Source organism: Pristis pectinata, chromosome 16 (genome assembly GCF_009764475.1).
Source record: "Pristis pectinata isolate sPriPec2 chromosome 16, sPriPec2.1.pri, whole genome shotgun sequence".
NCBI lineage: Eukaryota > Metazoa > Chordata > Chondrichthyes > Rhinopristiformes > Pristidae > Pristis > Pristis pectinata.
This window is the reverse complement of record NC_067420.1, coordinates 43,786,342-43,803,994: the sequence shown is the minus strand read 5'-3', so window position 1 is coordinate 43,803,994 and position 17,653 is coordinate 43,786,342. Positions and strand designations below refer to the sequence as shown.

Sequence of the window (17,653 nt, the reverse complement as noted above, 5' to 3'; positions counted from 1 at the left end):
TTGTTGACGGAGGGGATGTGAGTTTGGTGAACAGATGGACCTTCCTTTGTGCCCTATGCTTTCTTCAACTCTTGCTCTCTCCCCTCTCTATCACTTACAGCAGGATCGATTTGCTTCATCTTTTCCAATTTCAGATCACCTTCTACAGGTCGATACATGGAGAGTAGCTCGTGCAAGAATAAAACAGCAGCATGATGCCTCCATTTTACAGAGCAGCAATGTGTGTGTTTGATCACTGTTACTGGAACTAATCATCAGCCTCTCTACCTCGTCTGCCATCTCCCCTTCTCGCTGTCAATGCACAAATACAACAGAAGCATGGAACGGTTACAGCACCAAGACAGCATGTCCATACCGGCTCCCTTCCAGCTCACCTCCCTCATTCCATCCCCTGGCCCATTCTCCACAGTCCTGTGAATTTTTCTTCACTGTATATTTATCCAATTGAAGGCCATAATCCTCCTCCATGTTACTCTATAACTGTAGCCTCCAGTGCTCGACTGCTCCACCAACCACTGTCCAGACCATTCGTCCTTCTATATACTTCTATCAAATCTCTCCTGATCTCTCTCTTCTTCAAAGAGAACAACTTCAGCCTTCCTCGTCTCTCTTTGCAACTGTAGCTCCTCATCCCAGAAACTATTCCCGTGAGTCTTTCCTGGACCCAATCTAGCGCTCCCACATCCTATAATGTAGGGACCCAAAATGAACACAATACTCCAGGTGAGCCAGACTAATGTTTTATTAAAAGTTCAGCCTGACCTCCCTGTGTTTGTACCCTATGCCTCTACTGAGAAAGCCCAGAATTGTGCCCACCCGCTAACCAATTCTCAGCCTGCCTTGCGGTTTCAATGATCTGTGCACCCATAGTTCCAGGCCCCTCCACTTCTCCACCCCTGCCATAACAACTCCTGTATTCTATATTGCCTCTCCTCATAAGTCCTACCAAAATGCATCACCTTACAGTCTCCACGTTAAACTTCACCAACGTACATCCCTAAAGCTCATTTAGTCGTGCAGAAACCCTCCCTCCCCGTCAGATTGTCTGCTTCTTTCTCTGCCTCTCCCTCTCTCTCTGTGACCCAGATTTTCTGTATGCAAATGACTTGGGCACATCACCGAACCACAAACAGTATGAATTTAAACTCGTTCTTTATCTCTTTTCTCGCTCAGCAGCCAGTCCAGGGCCCTTGTTGGTTCTGACATCTGTCTGTTTCACTCCCATCCTGGTTCCCTCATCGTCATTGCCTGGTCCCCCAAACTCTGGCCTTGGAGTCAGCTCCAACTCCCACCAACCAGGACCGTGTGTGAGAGAAAGGTTTAAACCTTAAAACCACGGAACTCTCCCGTGACCCAACATCACACACCACCACTTTATCAGCATGTGTAACGCAGTCTGCACTTGTCGCTGTGGTGAGTAGTATGAGCATGCGAGTGGGAAGTCTCACCTGCTGTGGTGAGTATCGCAAGAACTAGAGCGAGAACAGGAGGGGGACGCAGTTTAAAAAGGTAGGCCCGTTTTTGTAGTTCTTGTTGCTGTGGTGAGTTGAAAGGCCTGTTGATTAGCTAATTGCATAATTATACAGCAGCTGCCAATAAAAAGAAGTTAGGGTCAAGCGGAGTGGCCATTGTGGGAGTGGGTAATGTTAGAGTGGAAAGCTGAGGCCTTGGCTCAAGAGACTTTGGCGTGAAGAGGTGGTGTAGGTGAGCAGAGGCTTCTTCTGGTAGGTTCTCTTTCTTTCTTCGTTATTTGTTGGTTTCTTTGTATAGAACAGTGGGAATGGCAGTCAGGGTAGAGGTCTGCTCCTCCTGTAGGATGTGGGAACTCAGGGAGACCTCCAGTGTCCCTGAGGACTACACCTGCATGAAATTCGTTCAGCTGCAGCTCCTTACTGACCACGTTAGGGAACTGGAGCTGCAGCTGGATGAACTCTGGATCATTCGGGAAGCTGAGGAGATGATAGACAGGAGTTACCAGGAGGCAGTTACATCTAGGGTCCGGGATGTAGGTAGTTGGGTGACCGTTAGGGGAGGGAAAAGGAACAGACAGTCAGTACAGGATACCCCGGTGACCGTTTCCCTTGATAATAAGTATATCGTTTTGGATGTTGTTGGGGGGATGAATCACCGGTGGAGAGCCACAGCAGCCGGGTCTCTGGCGCAGAGTCTGGCTCTGTGGCTCAGAAAGGAAGGGGGGTGGGTTGGAAGAGGAGTGCCATAGTGACAGGGGATTTGTTGGTTAGGGGAAGAGACAAGAGACTCTTGTGGACAAGAACGAGACTCCCGGATGGTATGTTGCCTCCCAGGTACCAGGGTCAGGGACATCTCAGATTGAGTGCACGGCATTCTTCAGTAGGAGGGTGAGCAGCCAGAAGTCATGGTGCACATTGGCACCAATGACATGGGTAAGATAAGGGATGAGGTCCTGAAGAGTGAGTATTGGGAGTTAGGAAGGAAGTTAAAAAGCAGGACCTCAAGGGTGGTAATCTCTGGATTTCTGCCTGTGCCATGTGCCAGGGAGGGAAAGAATAGGATGAGGCAGATAAATGAGTGGCTGAAAAGTTGGTGCAGGGGGCAGGGGTTCAGATTTGTGGATCTTTGGGATCTCTTCTGGGGTAGGTACGACCTGTACAGAAGGGACGGGCTACATCTGAACTCGAGAAGGACCAATGTTCTTGCCGGCAGGTTTGCTAGAGCTGTTGGGGAGGGTTTAAACTAGGTTTCAGGGGGATGGGAACCAGAGTGCTAGATCAGTTAATGGATCAGTTGGTGTAGAAGTAGGTGCGATGTTTGCAGAGAATGTGAGGAAGGATAGGCTGGGGATAGGGCATAAATGCAGTCAGTTAGATGGGTTGAAATGTGTTTACTTTTGGCAAGCTAATTCCGAATCCACACAGCCAATTTTCCATGGGTACCATACCTCATGACCTTCTGGATGAGCCTACCATGGGGAACCTTGTCAAGTGCCTCGCTAAAATCCGTATATAACACATCCACCGCTCTACCTTCATCAGTCTCTCTTTTGTCACTTCCTCAAAAAGCTCCCTGTGGAGACATGGGGCTCCATAGCATTTGGCTCAAGCTCCATGGGTCTTGAGGATGTCCTTACCTGAGCTGATGAACGAGTGGCCCAGGGCTCGGGGAACGTGGCAGTGAAGGAGAAGCAGAGAAAGGTGCCAAAAGGGTTAATGTTGTGCACGGCTCTCCTTGGGGACTGGGAGGTGGTGTCAACCCCACCAGACCACTCAGGCTGGGCACCTCACACCTCAGTGGTGGCCGCTCTGACCACTGCCCCACCCCAAGCTGTGATCGCGACTTCCCTCCCAAACTCCAGGGCCCACCAAAACCTCTGCCCATTGCCACCGCATTTCCTGAGGGCCACGCCAGGAATCCTGCATCTCTCCAGTGTCTCCCCTGCCTCCTGTAAATATCACAGCCCATGGGGTTAGTGTGGGTGCAGAGGAGCCAGCTTTGCCTTACCCATCGATGGAGTGGCCAGGGTTTGACGTCCCACAAACTGGGCTGGACCCATTCCATCCAGGAAGTCTCGAAACTGTCCATCAGACGCCAGGCAGACTCCACTGTAGTTCAAGCTGCCAAGAGAAGAGCAGGAGAGTGTTCACCCGACTGCCAGAACCTGATACACCATCCGGTCTCAACAAAAGCCTCAGGACACGAATGAATGCCGTGCAAATCTACAGCCCCTTTCACTACCTCAGGATACTCTAAGCTCCTTACAGCAAATGAGGTGCGTTTCAGGGCAGTCATTGGTTCATGTGGGGAAGTACAACAGCCAATCTGAGCACAGCAAACTCCCACAAAGAGAAACTCCCTCACCGCTCCCCCACAGTGTGACCCTCCCTCAGTGCAGCACTCCCTCAGTACCACCCTTCCCACAGTGTGACACTCCCTCAGTACCACCCTTCCCACAGTGTGACGCTTCCTCAGTACTGCTTCCCCCACAGTGACACTCCCTCAGTACCGCCCCTTTTTTTTAAACAAACATTTGCTAAAAGCACTACAAAAGGACATCCAGTGTCAAAATACTACAACTAATACAGAAAGTAGAAGTAAAACTATGCAAACTACAGAACTACAGCAATAATGCTAACTAACAACCACTAAATGCACATGCAACACCAGATAAGAATCGCATTTTCACCGTCCACGACACACACGATACCGAGGGGCCCACCAAGCACAGAACTCAACCAGGGTGCCTGCAGATACCGCGTGCTCCCTTCAGCATCGCCCCTTTGTTTTTTAGAAACGTTTATTAACTAAAAGCACTACAAAAGGACAACCAGTGCCAAAACACTTCAACTAATACAGAAGAGAAGAAAATAAAAGAAGCATCTACATATCTACAGCAAAACAACGTTAACTAAACACCCACGAAACGCACACACAACACAGCAGAGAAAAACACCCACTAAACACACCACTCAACACTTCAGAGAAGAATCGCATTCCCACCATCCACGATACATGCGATCCCGAGGGGCCCACCGAGCGCGGAACTCAACCGGGGTGCCCGCGGATACCCCGTGCTCCCTTCAGCATCGTCCCTCCCGCAGTGTGACACTCCCTCGGTACCGCCCCTCCTGTAGCGTGGCGCTCCCTTTAGTGAAGGGGAGAGATTGGGGATGAGGCCATGAGAATCAGGACCGGGTTGAAACAGCAGCATGGGAGCTGCTGAGGGAAGTGCGGGAGCTGCAGATCACAGGGTCCAGGGTGTCTGGGGGGTGGGCAGGGTCCAGAGCTGGGTCATGCAGGGGGGCAGGTGGGGGTTGGAGGGGGTGGGGGAGCCCAATGATTTAGTTAAGCTTCACGTTTCTCTGCAGGTTCCCCAGTCTGGTGTTGCAGGACGCAGATATTATCCTGAGAATGCCAATGTTTGGCGCCCCTGGACAACGTGCTCCAGTTCCTGAAGGAATGGTCCACAGGGAAGGACACATCCTTGTCTCCCTGCCGGAGAAACTGCATCGGGATCACCAGATGACAACACTGGATGTGCCCGGTCGAATTTCCCAAGTGTTGCATTTAGACCCAGAGATGTTCACAAATACAATTTACTCTTAAATCAACTTTAAATCAGTTAGCACTGGAAAAGTCAGTGCAAAGTGGCTGAAATTCTCGGCAGCAATGCCAGTTCATCTGCCAACCCCATGTACCAGGGCTGGTAACACAGTGGTTACATTGCTGGGCCAGTGTCTCAGGGCATAGGTTTGACTGCAACAACGGCACCTGGGGCTGCGGAACTTGAAGAAATAAATACGCTGACAGTAAGTCGTCAGTTGCACTAATGATACCCATAAAACCAGAAAATTGTCTCAAACACACAGTCTGTTTTACTGAGGTGCTTCAGGAAAGGAAATCTGCCTTGCCCTATCTGGTAGAATTTATATGTAGTTCTGGACCCAACCATAAGGTTGATAGGTCCCAACAGAGCCCTCAGCTAGAGTGGGGATAAAGGCTGGCTTGGCCACATCCCACGGGCGAATAGATAAAACTGCAACCTATTCTGCCTCTTCATATCTTGGGAGTGTTTCTACAATTCCATTTCACAAATTGACAAAAACAATGCGTCAACACAAACCTTATATCCTGCACTGACGGCAGAGTCAGCTGAATCGTAGCCACTGACACAAATGCTGCTTGAACAACTTTAACCCTTGCATTATTTCTGACTGCTGTTTTTATTCTACAAGCCGTTTGGAAGGTTGGGTGGGGTGTAGGCAAGTGGAGCAGAACAATTTGGCTATCGCAGTGCTGATCAAAGAGATCTTAAACTGGTAAATTGGTTTATTATCACATGTACCGAGGTCCAGTGAACAACTTGTCTTGCATACCATCCATATAGATCAATTCATTACACAGTGCATTGAGGTAGTACAAGGGAAAACAGTAACAGAATGCAGAGTAAAGTGTTACAGTTACAGAGAAAGTGCAGTGCAGGCAGACAATAAGGTGCAAGGGCCATAATGAGGTAGATTGAGAGATCAAGACTCCATCTTATCGTACTAGGGGACCGTTCAATAGTCTTATAACAGCAGGATAGAAGTTGTCCTTGAGCCTGGTGGTGTAGGTTTTCAAACTTTTGTACCTTCTGCCCAGTGGGCGGGGGAAGAGAGGATGTCCAGGGTGAGGTCTTTGATTATGTTGGCTGCTTTACCGAGGCAGCAGGAAGTGTAGACAGAGTCCATGGAGGGGAGGCTGGTTTCCATGATGTGCTGAGCTGTGTCCACAACTCTCTGCAGTTTCTTGCAGTTGCCGTACTAAGCCATGATGCATCCGGATAGGATGCTTTCTATGGCGGATCGATAAAAATTGGTGAGGTAATCCAAGATTACAAAGGTAAAAGGACTTGGCTCGGTTAGGCTTCAGTTAGCATTTACACACTGTTCCAGGGGTACCAGAGGTATTTTGACCATATGCTTTCATGAAAGATATTTAGTAGTTCAATGTTTTATAATGTCATGGGTTGGATCAACAGAATGCACAAAAGATCAGCTGCTCATGGATATCCAGAAGGGATTCCTGTTGAATTAAAGAATCTGATTGAAATTTCTTTGCCTAAATCTGCAAAGAATTATATTAAATGTGAGACTGGCATGAAGGGGTCGATCTCAAGTAAACATTTGGAAGTGAATGAATGGGTATTCATCAAACTTCTCTAGAACAACCTCTCTGCAGGCTGAAATTTCTTTGCCTAAATCTGCAAAGAATTATATCAAATGTGAGACTGGCGTGAAGGGGTCGATCTCAAGTAAACATTTGGAAGTGAATGGATGGGTATTCATCAAACTTCTCTAGAACAACTTCTCTGCAGGCTGGAACATAGAAGTTGTTCATTGTACACAAGTCACAGGAACTTTGAATGCCAAGGAACATACCCAGTTAAACCTAAATATCCAAAGTTTGCTGTTCAGGTTAATTGACCATTGTTAGCCATGCAATGAGATGTGTCAATGTAAGACTCATCACAATATTGTGTAGGTCAGAGGTTGGCTAGTCTCACTTACCTCCCAACTCCCCAAAGCCTTTCCAACATCTGCAAGGACCTATCAAAAGGCTGATGGAACAGTCTCCACTTGCCTGGGTGAGAGCAGCTCCATCAGCATTCAAGGAGCTCAACACCACCCAGGACAAAGCAGCTCACTTGATTAGCACACCACCCAACACACTAAATATTCACTCCCTCTCCCCTCACACTACCCTGACTTGAAAATATACCACCGATCCTGCATCAGCATTGGGTACGAATCCCGCAATTCCTTCCCCTACGACACAGGGGGAGCACCTTCACCAGATGACTGCAACAGAATAAGAGAGCTCATCATCACCTTTGTTGGGATGTTCAGGGATGGGCAATAAATGCTGGGTCTCACCACTAACACCTGTCTCGTAAAAAAAAATGTGATTCTTCTCAGCTCTCTGCAGTACTCTCAGCTCGGCCCCGTCCCCATTCATTACCAGGATCTTTGCAATGCGCAGTCTTCCAACTACTAATCCAATCTCCTTTTGAAAGCCAGGATTAAATCAATTGCTACACCTTGGCAGACACTGCATTCCAAGTGCCACCATGCATTACTTCGCTAAGCTTTTCCTCGTGTCATCCTTGCCTCTTTTGCCAACACCTTCAACCTGCCCTCTGGTTCCCAACCCTTCCACCAATGGGAATGGCTTCTCTCTGCCAAGACACCTCATTACTTTAAGCAACTCTGTTGCATCACTTCTCAACCTTTCCCCATCCTTTGTCCATTAACTGAATCTTTCATCCAGAGGAACATTGTAAATCTTTACTGCAGCCTAAATGCTGCAGTATGGTTTAGTTTGAATGGTTTAGTTTCACTTTTCTCAGAGTAATACAGCACAAAAACAGGCTTTCCAGTGCACCATGTCCATGCCAACCACTAAGTACCTTATACTGATCCCATTTACCAGCACGGTGCAGAGCCTTCCATGTCTTAGCAACTCTACTGCTCGTCTAGATACCTTCGAAAGAGTTGTGGAGAGTCTCTGCCTCCACCGCTCCCTCAAGCAGTGTTCTCCAGACTCCTGGGTGAACAACCCTTCATTCTCTCCTGTTGCAAAGAACCTGAATGAATGGACCTCTCTTTCTCCTCAGGTACCCTCTAAACCACTTACCCCTTACCTATAACCCTCTACTTTTAGATACCTCTGCTATGGGTTAATCGCTATCTCTCTCCCTCTACTTCTCGACCCACTCTGGATCTGATATTGAACTCACCCACTCTCAGTTGTACTTCCTTCTGAGGCTTTACACTGATAATTTCATAATCATCGACCGAATGGTTAAGCAAATCCCCACTTGTTTTCCCTGTTCACTCAGGTTTGTGATGCAGGATTTCTCTTTCTGACACATATTCAGTTCACATATTTTGTCACACAAGAAATAGAAAATCCAAAATTTGGAAGCACAATAATATCAAGCAATGACACAAATGTGAAAGTCAGTGGACTATTGAACAGGTTTTGCCCCATTAGTTGGAAGTGATCCCATTCCTTGAGAATTTCTTCATTGGGAATTAAAGAAAGAACTGGACGTGACTGGAAAAATTTCATGGCAGAATTTCTACCAAGAATGGGCTCAGTACATTAGGATTAATGTGAGAGGATTAAAAAAGAGGTCTGTTCACTTAAGTTCTTCACAGCAGGAGAGAATGAAGGGCTGGAGACACAAGAGACTGCAGATGCTGGAATCTGGAGCAACACACAAAATGCTGGAGGAACTCAGTGGGTCGAGCAGCATCTGTGGAGGGAAATGGACAGTCGATATTTCAGGTTGAGACCGGATGAAGGGTCTCGACCCGAAACGTCAACTGTCCAGTTCCCTCCAATAGATGCTGTCTGACCTGCTGAGTTCAAAGTCAAAGTTCAAAGTGTTTATTGTCAGATGCACAAGTCCATGTGTGCACAGGCGCAATAAAAAACTTACTTGCAGAAGCATCACAGGCACAGAGCATCAGGTGCACAACATTCACAAGAAAAACATAAATTATACACAATATTTACAAGAAAGAACACAATTAGAACAAAATAAAGTCCATTGTAGTGCAAAGTGATCAAAGTGATCACAGTGTTGCTATACTGAGGCAGTGATTAGGGTTGTGCCGGTTGGTTCAAGAACTGAATGTTTCCTCCAGCATCTTGTGAGAATGAGGGGTTATTCACCAAGCTTTCAGGCAATAGGAGAGGCCTCATCAATGGGGGTTCTTATGAAGCAGATTGAATGAGAATAGTTTCAATAATGTGATGTTTTACCATCAAAGAACTTGAGATCAAAGGTTTGCCATCAGAATGCACTACCCGGAATCTGATCTCATGCAGTGCAAATTGACTCTAACAGATACTCAACAAAGCCCGATCAGCAAAAAGAAATCAACATTGTTTCCAGAAGCTGAAATGCATTTGTCCAGTTAACATAAGTGGATGATTGTTCTGCATCAGCACAAAGTTCAGATAAATCTTGTGCAACTACTTAACAAAACGAACACACTTAATTAACATCATTAAAGAAGGATTTATTGAACTGTCGACAATTCACCAGTTTGGCAAGACCTGTGGATTTCACTGGGGACCAGGGTGAGTGCCAATGAGACTGGCTTTTTAAAGAAGGTAACAGTCACAGCTTTTCCTGCGAATTTTCTCAATTAAATAATGTCTAGCTGTGGTACCAGTGCTGAGTTGGGACAGGAAGAAACTGCGGCAGGAATGAGAGTTTGTATCAGTTGAGTTGGTGTTTGTAACACAGAATCTTCAGTTTCCACCCCTAGTGAAGTAACTATAGTGCATTTTGTAGATGGTGTACAATGCAGTCACTGTGAGCCAACGTTTAGGGTGGTGGCTCTGGTGCCAATCGAATGGGTAGCTTTGGACTGGATTCTGTCAGGCTTCATGAGTGTTGTTGGAACTGCATTCATCCAAGAAGGGGAACATCTTCCATCTCACTGACTTGTGGGCAGTGGAAAGGCTTTGGGGAGGCAGGAGGAGAACCACTTGCTGCAGGAGACCCCCTCAGACAGTATTTATGTGGTTGGTCCAGTTAAGTTTCTGGTCCATTGTCATCCACCCACCCTCCAGGAATTGGCAACTGTTGAATATCAAGGGCAGGTGTTTCAATTCTCCTTTCTGGGAGACGGTCGCTGCCTGGAACCTCAGTGGCATGAACTTAATTAGCATCTAAATGGCCAACACCTGAATATTGTCCAGGTTTTGCTGCATTTAGGCATGAATGGTAAATCGGTAAACTGGTTTATTATTGTCACATGTACCGAGGCACAGTGAAAAACACTTGTCTTGCATGCCATCCATACAGATCATTTAATCACATCAGTGCATTGAGGTAGTACGGGGGAAAACAATAACAGAATGCAGAATAAAGTGTTACAGTTACAGAGAAAGTGCAGTGCAGGCAGACAATAAGGTGCAAACAAGGTAGATTGTGAAGTCAAGAGTCCGTCTTATCGTACTAGGGAACTGTTCAGTAGTCTTATAACAGTGGGATAGAAGCTGTCCTTGAGCCTGGTGGTACGTGCTTTCAGGATTTTCATGGTTTCATTATCTGAGGAGTTGTGAATGGAAATGAACAGCGAGCAATCATCAGCGAACATCTGACCTTATGGTTGAAGGAAGATCGTTGATAAGGCAGCTGAGGATGGTTGGACCCAGGACACTGCCCGAAGGAACTCCTGCAAGGATATCCTGTGGCAGGGATAGCTGGCCTCCAACCATCACAAACCTCTTGCTTTGTGAGAGGTACAATTCCAGCTCCTGAATTTTTTTTCCAAGAGCATCAGGGCTCCTCGATGTCACACATAGTCGATGCCCAGGAAAGTTACTCTCACCTCACCACTGAAATTCAGCTCTTTTATCCACTCTTAGACCAAACCTGTGAAGAAATCTGGAGCCCATTGGTTCTGGCAAATCCAAAATAGGCATCATTGTAATTTACCACTCAATTCCTGCATCGAATACAACCTTCATTGTGCAATTTATTTTTAAATTGCTGTCTTGTTTTTGCTTATCATTCAGCCAAGTAAATAAATTTGATTAGCTGTTTTTAATCTGTGTGTATCTGATTAGTGATTTTTTTTTAATTGTTGCAATTCTTAAGCAAATTCCACTACTTATCATAATCAGTGTTTACTTCTAGCTTGTAGCTGCTTTACTAACCTGCTCCCCATGCCTAAACCAGTCAGGTTTCCACATCAAAGGAGATGCAAGCACCTCAGAGAAACTTTGATGAGATTATGTGAATGAGAATATTTTCTTTCAAACCCGGATACACTAATGGCCACATTTGCTTCTTTTTATGCTATCTTTTGGGGAAGACATCAAACTGAACCTTTATTCACCCTCAGAAATGGACATTAAAAGATTCCACAAAACAATACAATTTACAAACTGTGGAAAGAACTCACTGGGTCAGGCAGCTTCTTTGGAGGGAAATGGACAGTCGATGTTTCATGTCGAGACCCTTCATCTAGGATCTTAACCCAAAACGTTGACTGCCTGACCTACTGAGTTCCTCCAGCAGATTGCTTTTTGCTCTAGATTCGAGCATCTGCAGTCTCTTGTGGTTCCAACAACACAATTTAACTGGGTCATTTTTGCACTGTTAGGGATCACACTATCATAGATGGGCTGCTGTGTTTGCTACAAAAGTGGCCACATCTAAGGCATGTTTTATTGGCTGGAATGCATTATAGAATGTCCCGACACCACGAGAAATGGTGCAGAAATACGAGTCTCACCTGCCTTTTTTGTGCATTTTATGTGCAAACGAGAACCATAAACATAAAGGAAGCTGGGAATAAATCTGACAAAGAGTTCAGGTGCGTCAGTGTGCTCCATTAGAGGTCTGGCAGTTCAGCCCTGGAGAGAGAACAGAACAAGAGGAGGAGGAGGTGGGAGGGGGCTGGCGGGGAGCAGAAACACTGGCACTGAGCCAAGGGGCTGAGTGGTCTGTTCCTGTTCTGTAACACTTGGTAATTCACACTCTTTACATTCTGCAATTCAGATCAGGGCTGATCTGTATCTGGACTCGTTCACCTGCCTTGCTTTCATAACTCCTAACTGGTCAATAGTATTGATCTTGGTTTATTATTGTCACGTGCACTGAGGTTCAGTGAAACGCTTTTGTTTGTGTGCCATCCTGACAGACCCTGCCATGAATAGTTACATCGAGGTAGTAAAGCAAAACATTGCAGAATATAGTGTTACAGTTACAGAGAAAGTGCAGTGCAAGTAGACAAACAAAGTGCAAGGGCCACGACTAGGTAGATTTGGAGATCAAGCTTTAGTGTATGAGTCTTATAACAGCAGGCTAGAAGCTGTTCTTGAACATAGAACATAACAGCACAGTACAGGCCCTTCGGCCCACAATGTTGTGCCGACATTTTATCCTGCTCTAAGATCTATCTAACCCTGGTGGTACGTGTTTTCAAGCTTTTGTATCTTCTGCCCAACAGGAGAGGAGAGAAGAGAGAATGTCCGGGGTGGGAGGGGTCTTTGATTACGTTGGCTGCTTTCCTGAGGCAGTGGGAAGTGTAGACAGAGTCCATGGAGGGGAGGCTGGTTTTCGTGATGCACTGGGCTGTGTCCACGACTCTCTGCAGTTTCTTGCAGTCATGGGCAGAGCAGTTGCCATTCCAAGCCGTGATGCATCCAGATTGGATGCCTTCTATGGTGCATCTGTAAAAATTGGTGCGTGTCATCGGGGACCTGCTGAATTTCCTTAGCCTTCTGAGCAAGATGAAGTGTTGGTGCGCTTTCTCGTAATAATGCTTGTGGTAAGATGAGAGAAGGGAGCCCACTGTACTTACCCAGTGGGAGCTCTGAGTGGTCCCAGACCCACACTGTCGTTCACGTTTAAGTGTCCTCTGAAATGGCCCAGCAAGCCTCTCAGGTCAAAGGGCAATAAATGCTAGCCTTGCCAGGGGCACTCAAATCCCAAATAATAAATAAATGACAAAAATAAATTCCTAACTAACAAAAATCAATTAATCTCAGTTCTCAATTGTTCTGCTCTGTTGAATTCTTTAAATTTCTCAAACACACCGACAGTTTACCACCCCTCCTCCCGGTTTTTCATACCTCAAGGGAACTACAAGCCCAGTCTGTGGAACACTTGTGCTAACACTATTAGTTCTGCATCATTTTGCTCTGGTAAACCACAAAATACTGGGAATACTCAGCAGATCAGGCAGTGTCTATGGGGAATGGCACAGAGGGAACATTTTGGAATGCTGTCATGTAAAATTTGCCTGGATATGCTCTTGAACTACTTTTGTCAGTCACAGAATCCCACAGCACAGAGCCAGGCCCTTCGGCCCAACTGCTCCATGCTGACCAAGATGCCCATCTAAGCTAGTTCCATTTGCTCAGATCCCTCTAAACCTTTTCCTATCCACGTACCTGCACAAATGTCTTTTAAATGTTGTTAATGTACCTGCCTCAACCACTTCCTCTGGCAGCTCATTCTGTATACCGAATACCCTCTAGGTGAAAAAGTTGCCCCTCAGGTTCCTATTAAATCTCTCCCCTCTCACTTTAAACCTACGCCCTATAGTTCTTGACTCCCCAACCCTGGGGAAAAAAAACTGTGCATTCACCCTATCTATGCCCCTCGTTATTGTATACACGTGTATAAGATCACCTCTCATTCTCCTACGCTCCAATGAACAAAGTCCCAACCTGCTCAACCTCTCTCCATAACTCAGTTCCTCAAGTCCCGGCAAGATCCTTGTAAATCTCCTTTGCACTCTCTCCAGCTTAATGGCAGGGTGACCAAAATTGAACGCAATATTCCAAACGTGACCTCACCAGTGTCTGTGAGACCAAGGGTTGGAAGGTGGAATCTGGCTGAGCCAGCTCTCCTTTGGCTGGCAGGGGCACAGATGGGCTGACAGTCCTCTCCCTGGGCTATAAATCTCTGTGATTCGATGAATTCTGCTTGGTTACTTTTCAACAAATTCTGAAAGGTCATTGACCTGAAGCACTAACTCAGTTTCTCTCTGCACAGACAGTGTGTTCCAACACTTTGTTCTCATCCCGACACTGGCAGATTTTATCTCTGCCTGATCCTGAGAACTGTGCTGAATTATCCAGCCGGCAGCTTGCCATCAACCTTGATCCATTCCACCTGCTCTCTCAACCCCTCTGGAGAGAGGCTTCAATTAGAGACAGAAAGACGAAGGAGTTGCCTTAGTGACAGTGGCGCAGACCAAGCTGTGGAGAGTTTAATGGCTGCTCGGCAGAGAAACAAATCAAATGGTAGATTATTTTTATTTTCCTCTTGTACGATGTGTTGGCATGGCAATAGGTTGGGTACAGGATGTGCCTGTACCACTTAACCATAGGGGCTGTCCATCAGTCTCATGGTAATAGCTCTCAGTGGATTATTAGACAGGAAGAGGGGATCTGGGATTGTAGGGGAATGAGTTACATGGAAGTACTGGTGGCTCAGAAACAAACTGCCCCAGCATTAATGCTCCTTCTGAAGCCTTTCAGCCACCTTCATTTCTCCCCATCGCCCTCTGCTCCTCTCTCCCCCGGCGTCTTTACCCAGCTTCCCCAGAAAGGTATTTACACTCTTCCTCTCAACCCCTCCACATTCTCAACAGACCTCTGGGTAAAAGAACTTTCTTCTGAATTCCCTAGTGACCACTTATATTGATGGTAAATTAAACTAAATTGGTAAATTGGTTTATTATTGTCACATGTACCGAGGTCCAGTGACAAACTCGTCTTGCATACCGTTCATACAGGTCAATTCATTACACGGTGCATTGAGGTAGTACAAGGGAAAACAATAACCAAATGCAGAATAAAGTGTTACAGTTACAGAGCAGACAGACAATAGAGCGCAAGGCCATAACGAGGTAGATTGTCAAGAGTCCATCTTATCGTACTAGAAAAGCGTTCAATAGTCTTATAATAGTGAGATGGAAGTTGTCCTTGAGTCTGGTGGTGGGCGCTTTCAGGCCTTTGTATCTGATTGGTCCTTATATCTGGTTTCCTTCGCAAGGGGAAACTTCTTCTATTCTATCAAACCCTCTCATTATCTTAAGCTCTTGTGTTATCCCTCATTGTTCTTCTGAGAGGCTTGGAATGAACCATGTCCCTCTCCCCTCACCCACAGTTCTGATTCTTAAGGTGCAAGCAACTCTTCAATGACCGGGGTTGTCTTGTGGTACCTACTAACCTGGTGGTGGCCATTCACTCCTCAACCCTGTTCACCATTTGGTTGCATCTATCCTGTTCCACAGGTGCCAGTCACAACATGGTACCTCACTCAGTTGACCATCTCTTTCAGGTTAATTTGGTATATTGCAGAGTCGCCTTTATTCCTTGGCTATAGAAGCGTTCTCGTATTCACTGTGGCTTCTCTACTTCCCTCCTCTGGATCTGCCTTCCCTTCTCCTCCTCTCCACAACTCTCTCTTATTTTAGGTCCTCCTAAAAACCTACTTCTTTGACCAGCCTATAGATCACCTGTCACCAATATTTCCTCATATGTCAACAGCTCTGTGAAACACCTGAATCTTTCACTACGTTAAGAGAGCAGACTGTGAGATATCGGTGTTCCCCATTTTGCCTTACATCATTAATTCTTTGTATTATTTAATCGCTCCTGCCCATTCAGACCTCCCGTCACCTCCCTGTTCACCTTCTTTGTCTCTGCACTTACTTAACAACTTTTAATTCTCTCACAGGCACCTGTTCTGTTAACGTTAACCCTTCACATCACTTTTTCCACAGATGCTGCCCAACTTGTTGAGCACTTCCTACATATCTTTCCTTTTGTTTCAGAATTCTGATATCTACAGGATTTTAATATCTTGTATAATTTATCTTTTATAATTTATGTATAATATATATTGTGTGTTGTCTGTACCTACATGCCTGTGATGCTGCTGAAAGTTTTTCATTGGACTTGTACCTCACCGTACTTGTGCACATGGCAATAAACTTGACTTGACTTTCATATTATGGCTTTCCTTCAAGTGCGACAGTCTCTTCAGTGACGTGGTCAGCCAAACCCCACTGAAAAACAGCAACAAGCAATAAGCTGGAGGAACTCAGGGGGTCAGGCAGCATCTGTAGCGGGAAATGCACAGTTGACTGGGAGTTCAGATGAAGGGTCTTGACCTGAAATGTTGACGGTCCATTTCCCTCTACAGATGCTGCCCGACCCGCTGAGTTCCTCCAGCTTTTTGTTGATTGCTCCAGATTTCCAGCATCTGCAGTCGCTTGCGTCTCCACTGAGGAACACTTTGACCTCGTCCGGAGAGCCCCACACTACTTCACTGAATTCTTCAAAGCCACACCACAGACAAGAGGCAAGGGTAATGCAGAAGATGCAATGTATCCAGACTTACAAAGGCCTTCCAAAAGGTACCATGTAATAGAAGTCCGAACATGCAGCCAAAGGAACAACAGCAGAATGAATAGGTGACTAAGGAACAGAGAGCAGAGGGGAAGAGCAAAGGGCAACTTCATCGGGTGGCAATTGGTGGGAAGTGGGGTCCCACAAAGACTAATGCTGGAGCAAATTATTGCTTACCATTAAATTTACAATTTATATCCTACAGTCCAAAACACAAATGCTAAACTGCAGACAACTCCGAGTAGAAGAGTTGGGATGTCATGTTACAGTTGTATTAAATACTGGTTAGCTTGCACTTGGAGTATTGTGTGCAGTTCTGGTCACTACATTATAGGAGGGACATGATTAAGCTAAGAAGGTGCAGAAATGATTGCCAAGGATGTTGCCTGGATTGGGGGGCTTGAGCTATCTGGAGAGACCTGATAGGTTAGGTCTATTTTCCTTGGAGAGGAGATAGCTGAGAGAGGTTTATAAAATTATGAGGCATGGATAGGGTAAATAGCCAGTGTCTGTTTCCCTGCATGAGGGTGTCTAAAACTAGAGGACATAGGTTCAAAGTGAGAGGGAGGAGGTTTAAAGGGGATCTGAGGGGTAAAGTTTTCACACAGAGTAGCTGGTATCTGGAATGAGCTGCCAGAAGTGGTGGTGGAGGCAGGAACAGTAACTACATTAACGAGGCATCTGGACAGGCACTTGAATGAGCCGGGTGTGGAGGGATATGGAATTAATGCAGGCAGGTGGGATTAGTATAGATAGGCATGGTGGTTGGCACAGACATGGTGAGCCGAAGGGCCTGTTTCTGTGCCGTACAACTCTATGACTCTCTGGTGACGGCTGTTCGGGAGGGACAGCTGTCAGAGAACAAATCTGCAGAATGGGCAAATTATGGCAAATCATTTCCAACATCAGCATTACATTTTGATAATGAAACAAGGACATCACACATAACTTGGGAAGTGAGTCTGAATTAGATCTTGGAGTATGAATGCATAAATCACTAAATGTTGTAATACTGATCAAAGCAACCATCCAGGCAGGTTTATTTCAAGAGACAGAATTGAAAAATAGATGCTGTGCCAAACTTGTATTGAACCTTGCTTGTAGCCCACTTGAAGAACTGAGTGCAGTTCTGTCAGCATATTATTGAGAAAATGCTGTACTGAAGGTTGCAAAAAACAGATTTACAAGGATAATGCCAGAGTGATGAGCTTGTACCATCTGAGAGAGGATGAGCAGG

The 17,653-nt window shown here is 46.0% G+C and overlaps 2 protein-coding genes across 3 annotated transcripts in view; both read right to left on the bottom strand.

Annotated features, from left to right (window-relative positions):
* The window catches only part of LOC127579057 (DENN domain-containing protein 3-like), a 743,140-nt gene that overhangs the window by 578,231 nt on the left and 147,256 nt on the right, over positions 1-17,653 (bottom strand). The gene's annotated exons all lie outside the window — the stretch shown is intronic.
* LOC127579086 (regulating synaptic membrane exocytosis protein 4-like) overlaps positions 1-17,653 on the bottom strand; it is an 84,135-nt gene that overhangs the window by 31,951 nt on the left and 34,531 nt on the right. For both annotated transcript variants that reach the window (XM_052031723.1, XM_052031722.1), the window contains one exon: positions 3,481-3,593. In XM_052031723.1, the coding sequence (XP_051887683.1) occupies positions 3,481-3,593 (113 nt within the window). The remainder of the gene's footprint in view (positions 1-3,480; positions 3,594-17,653) is intronic.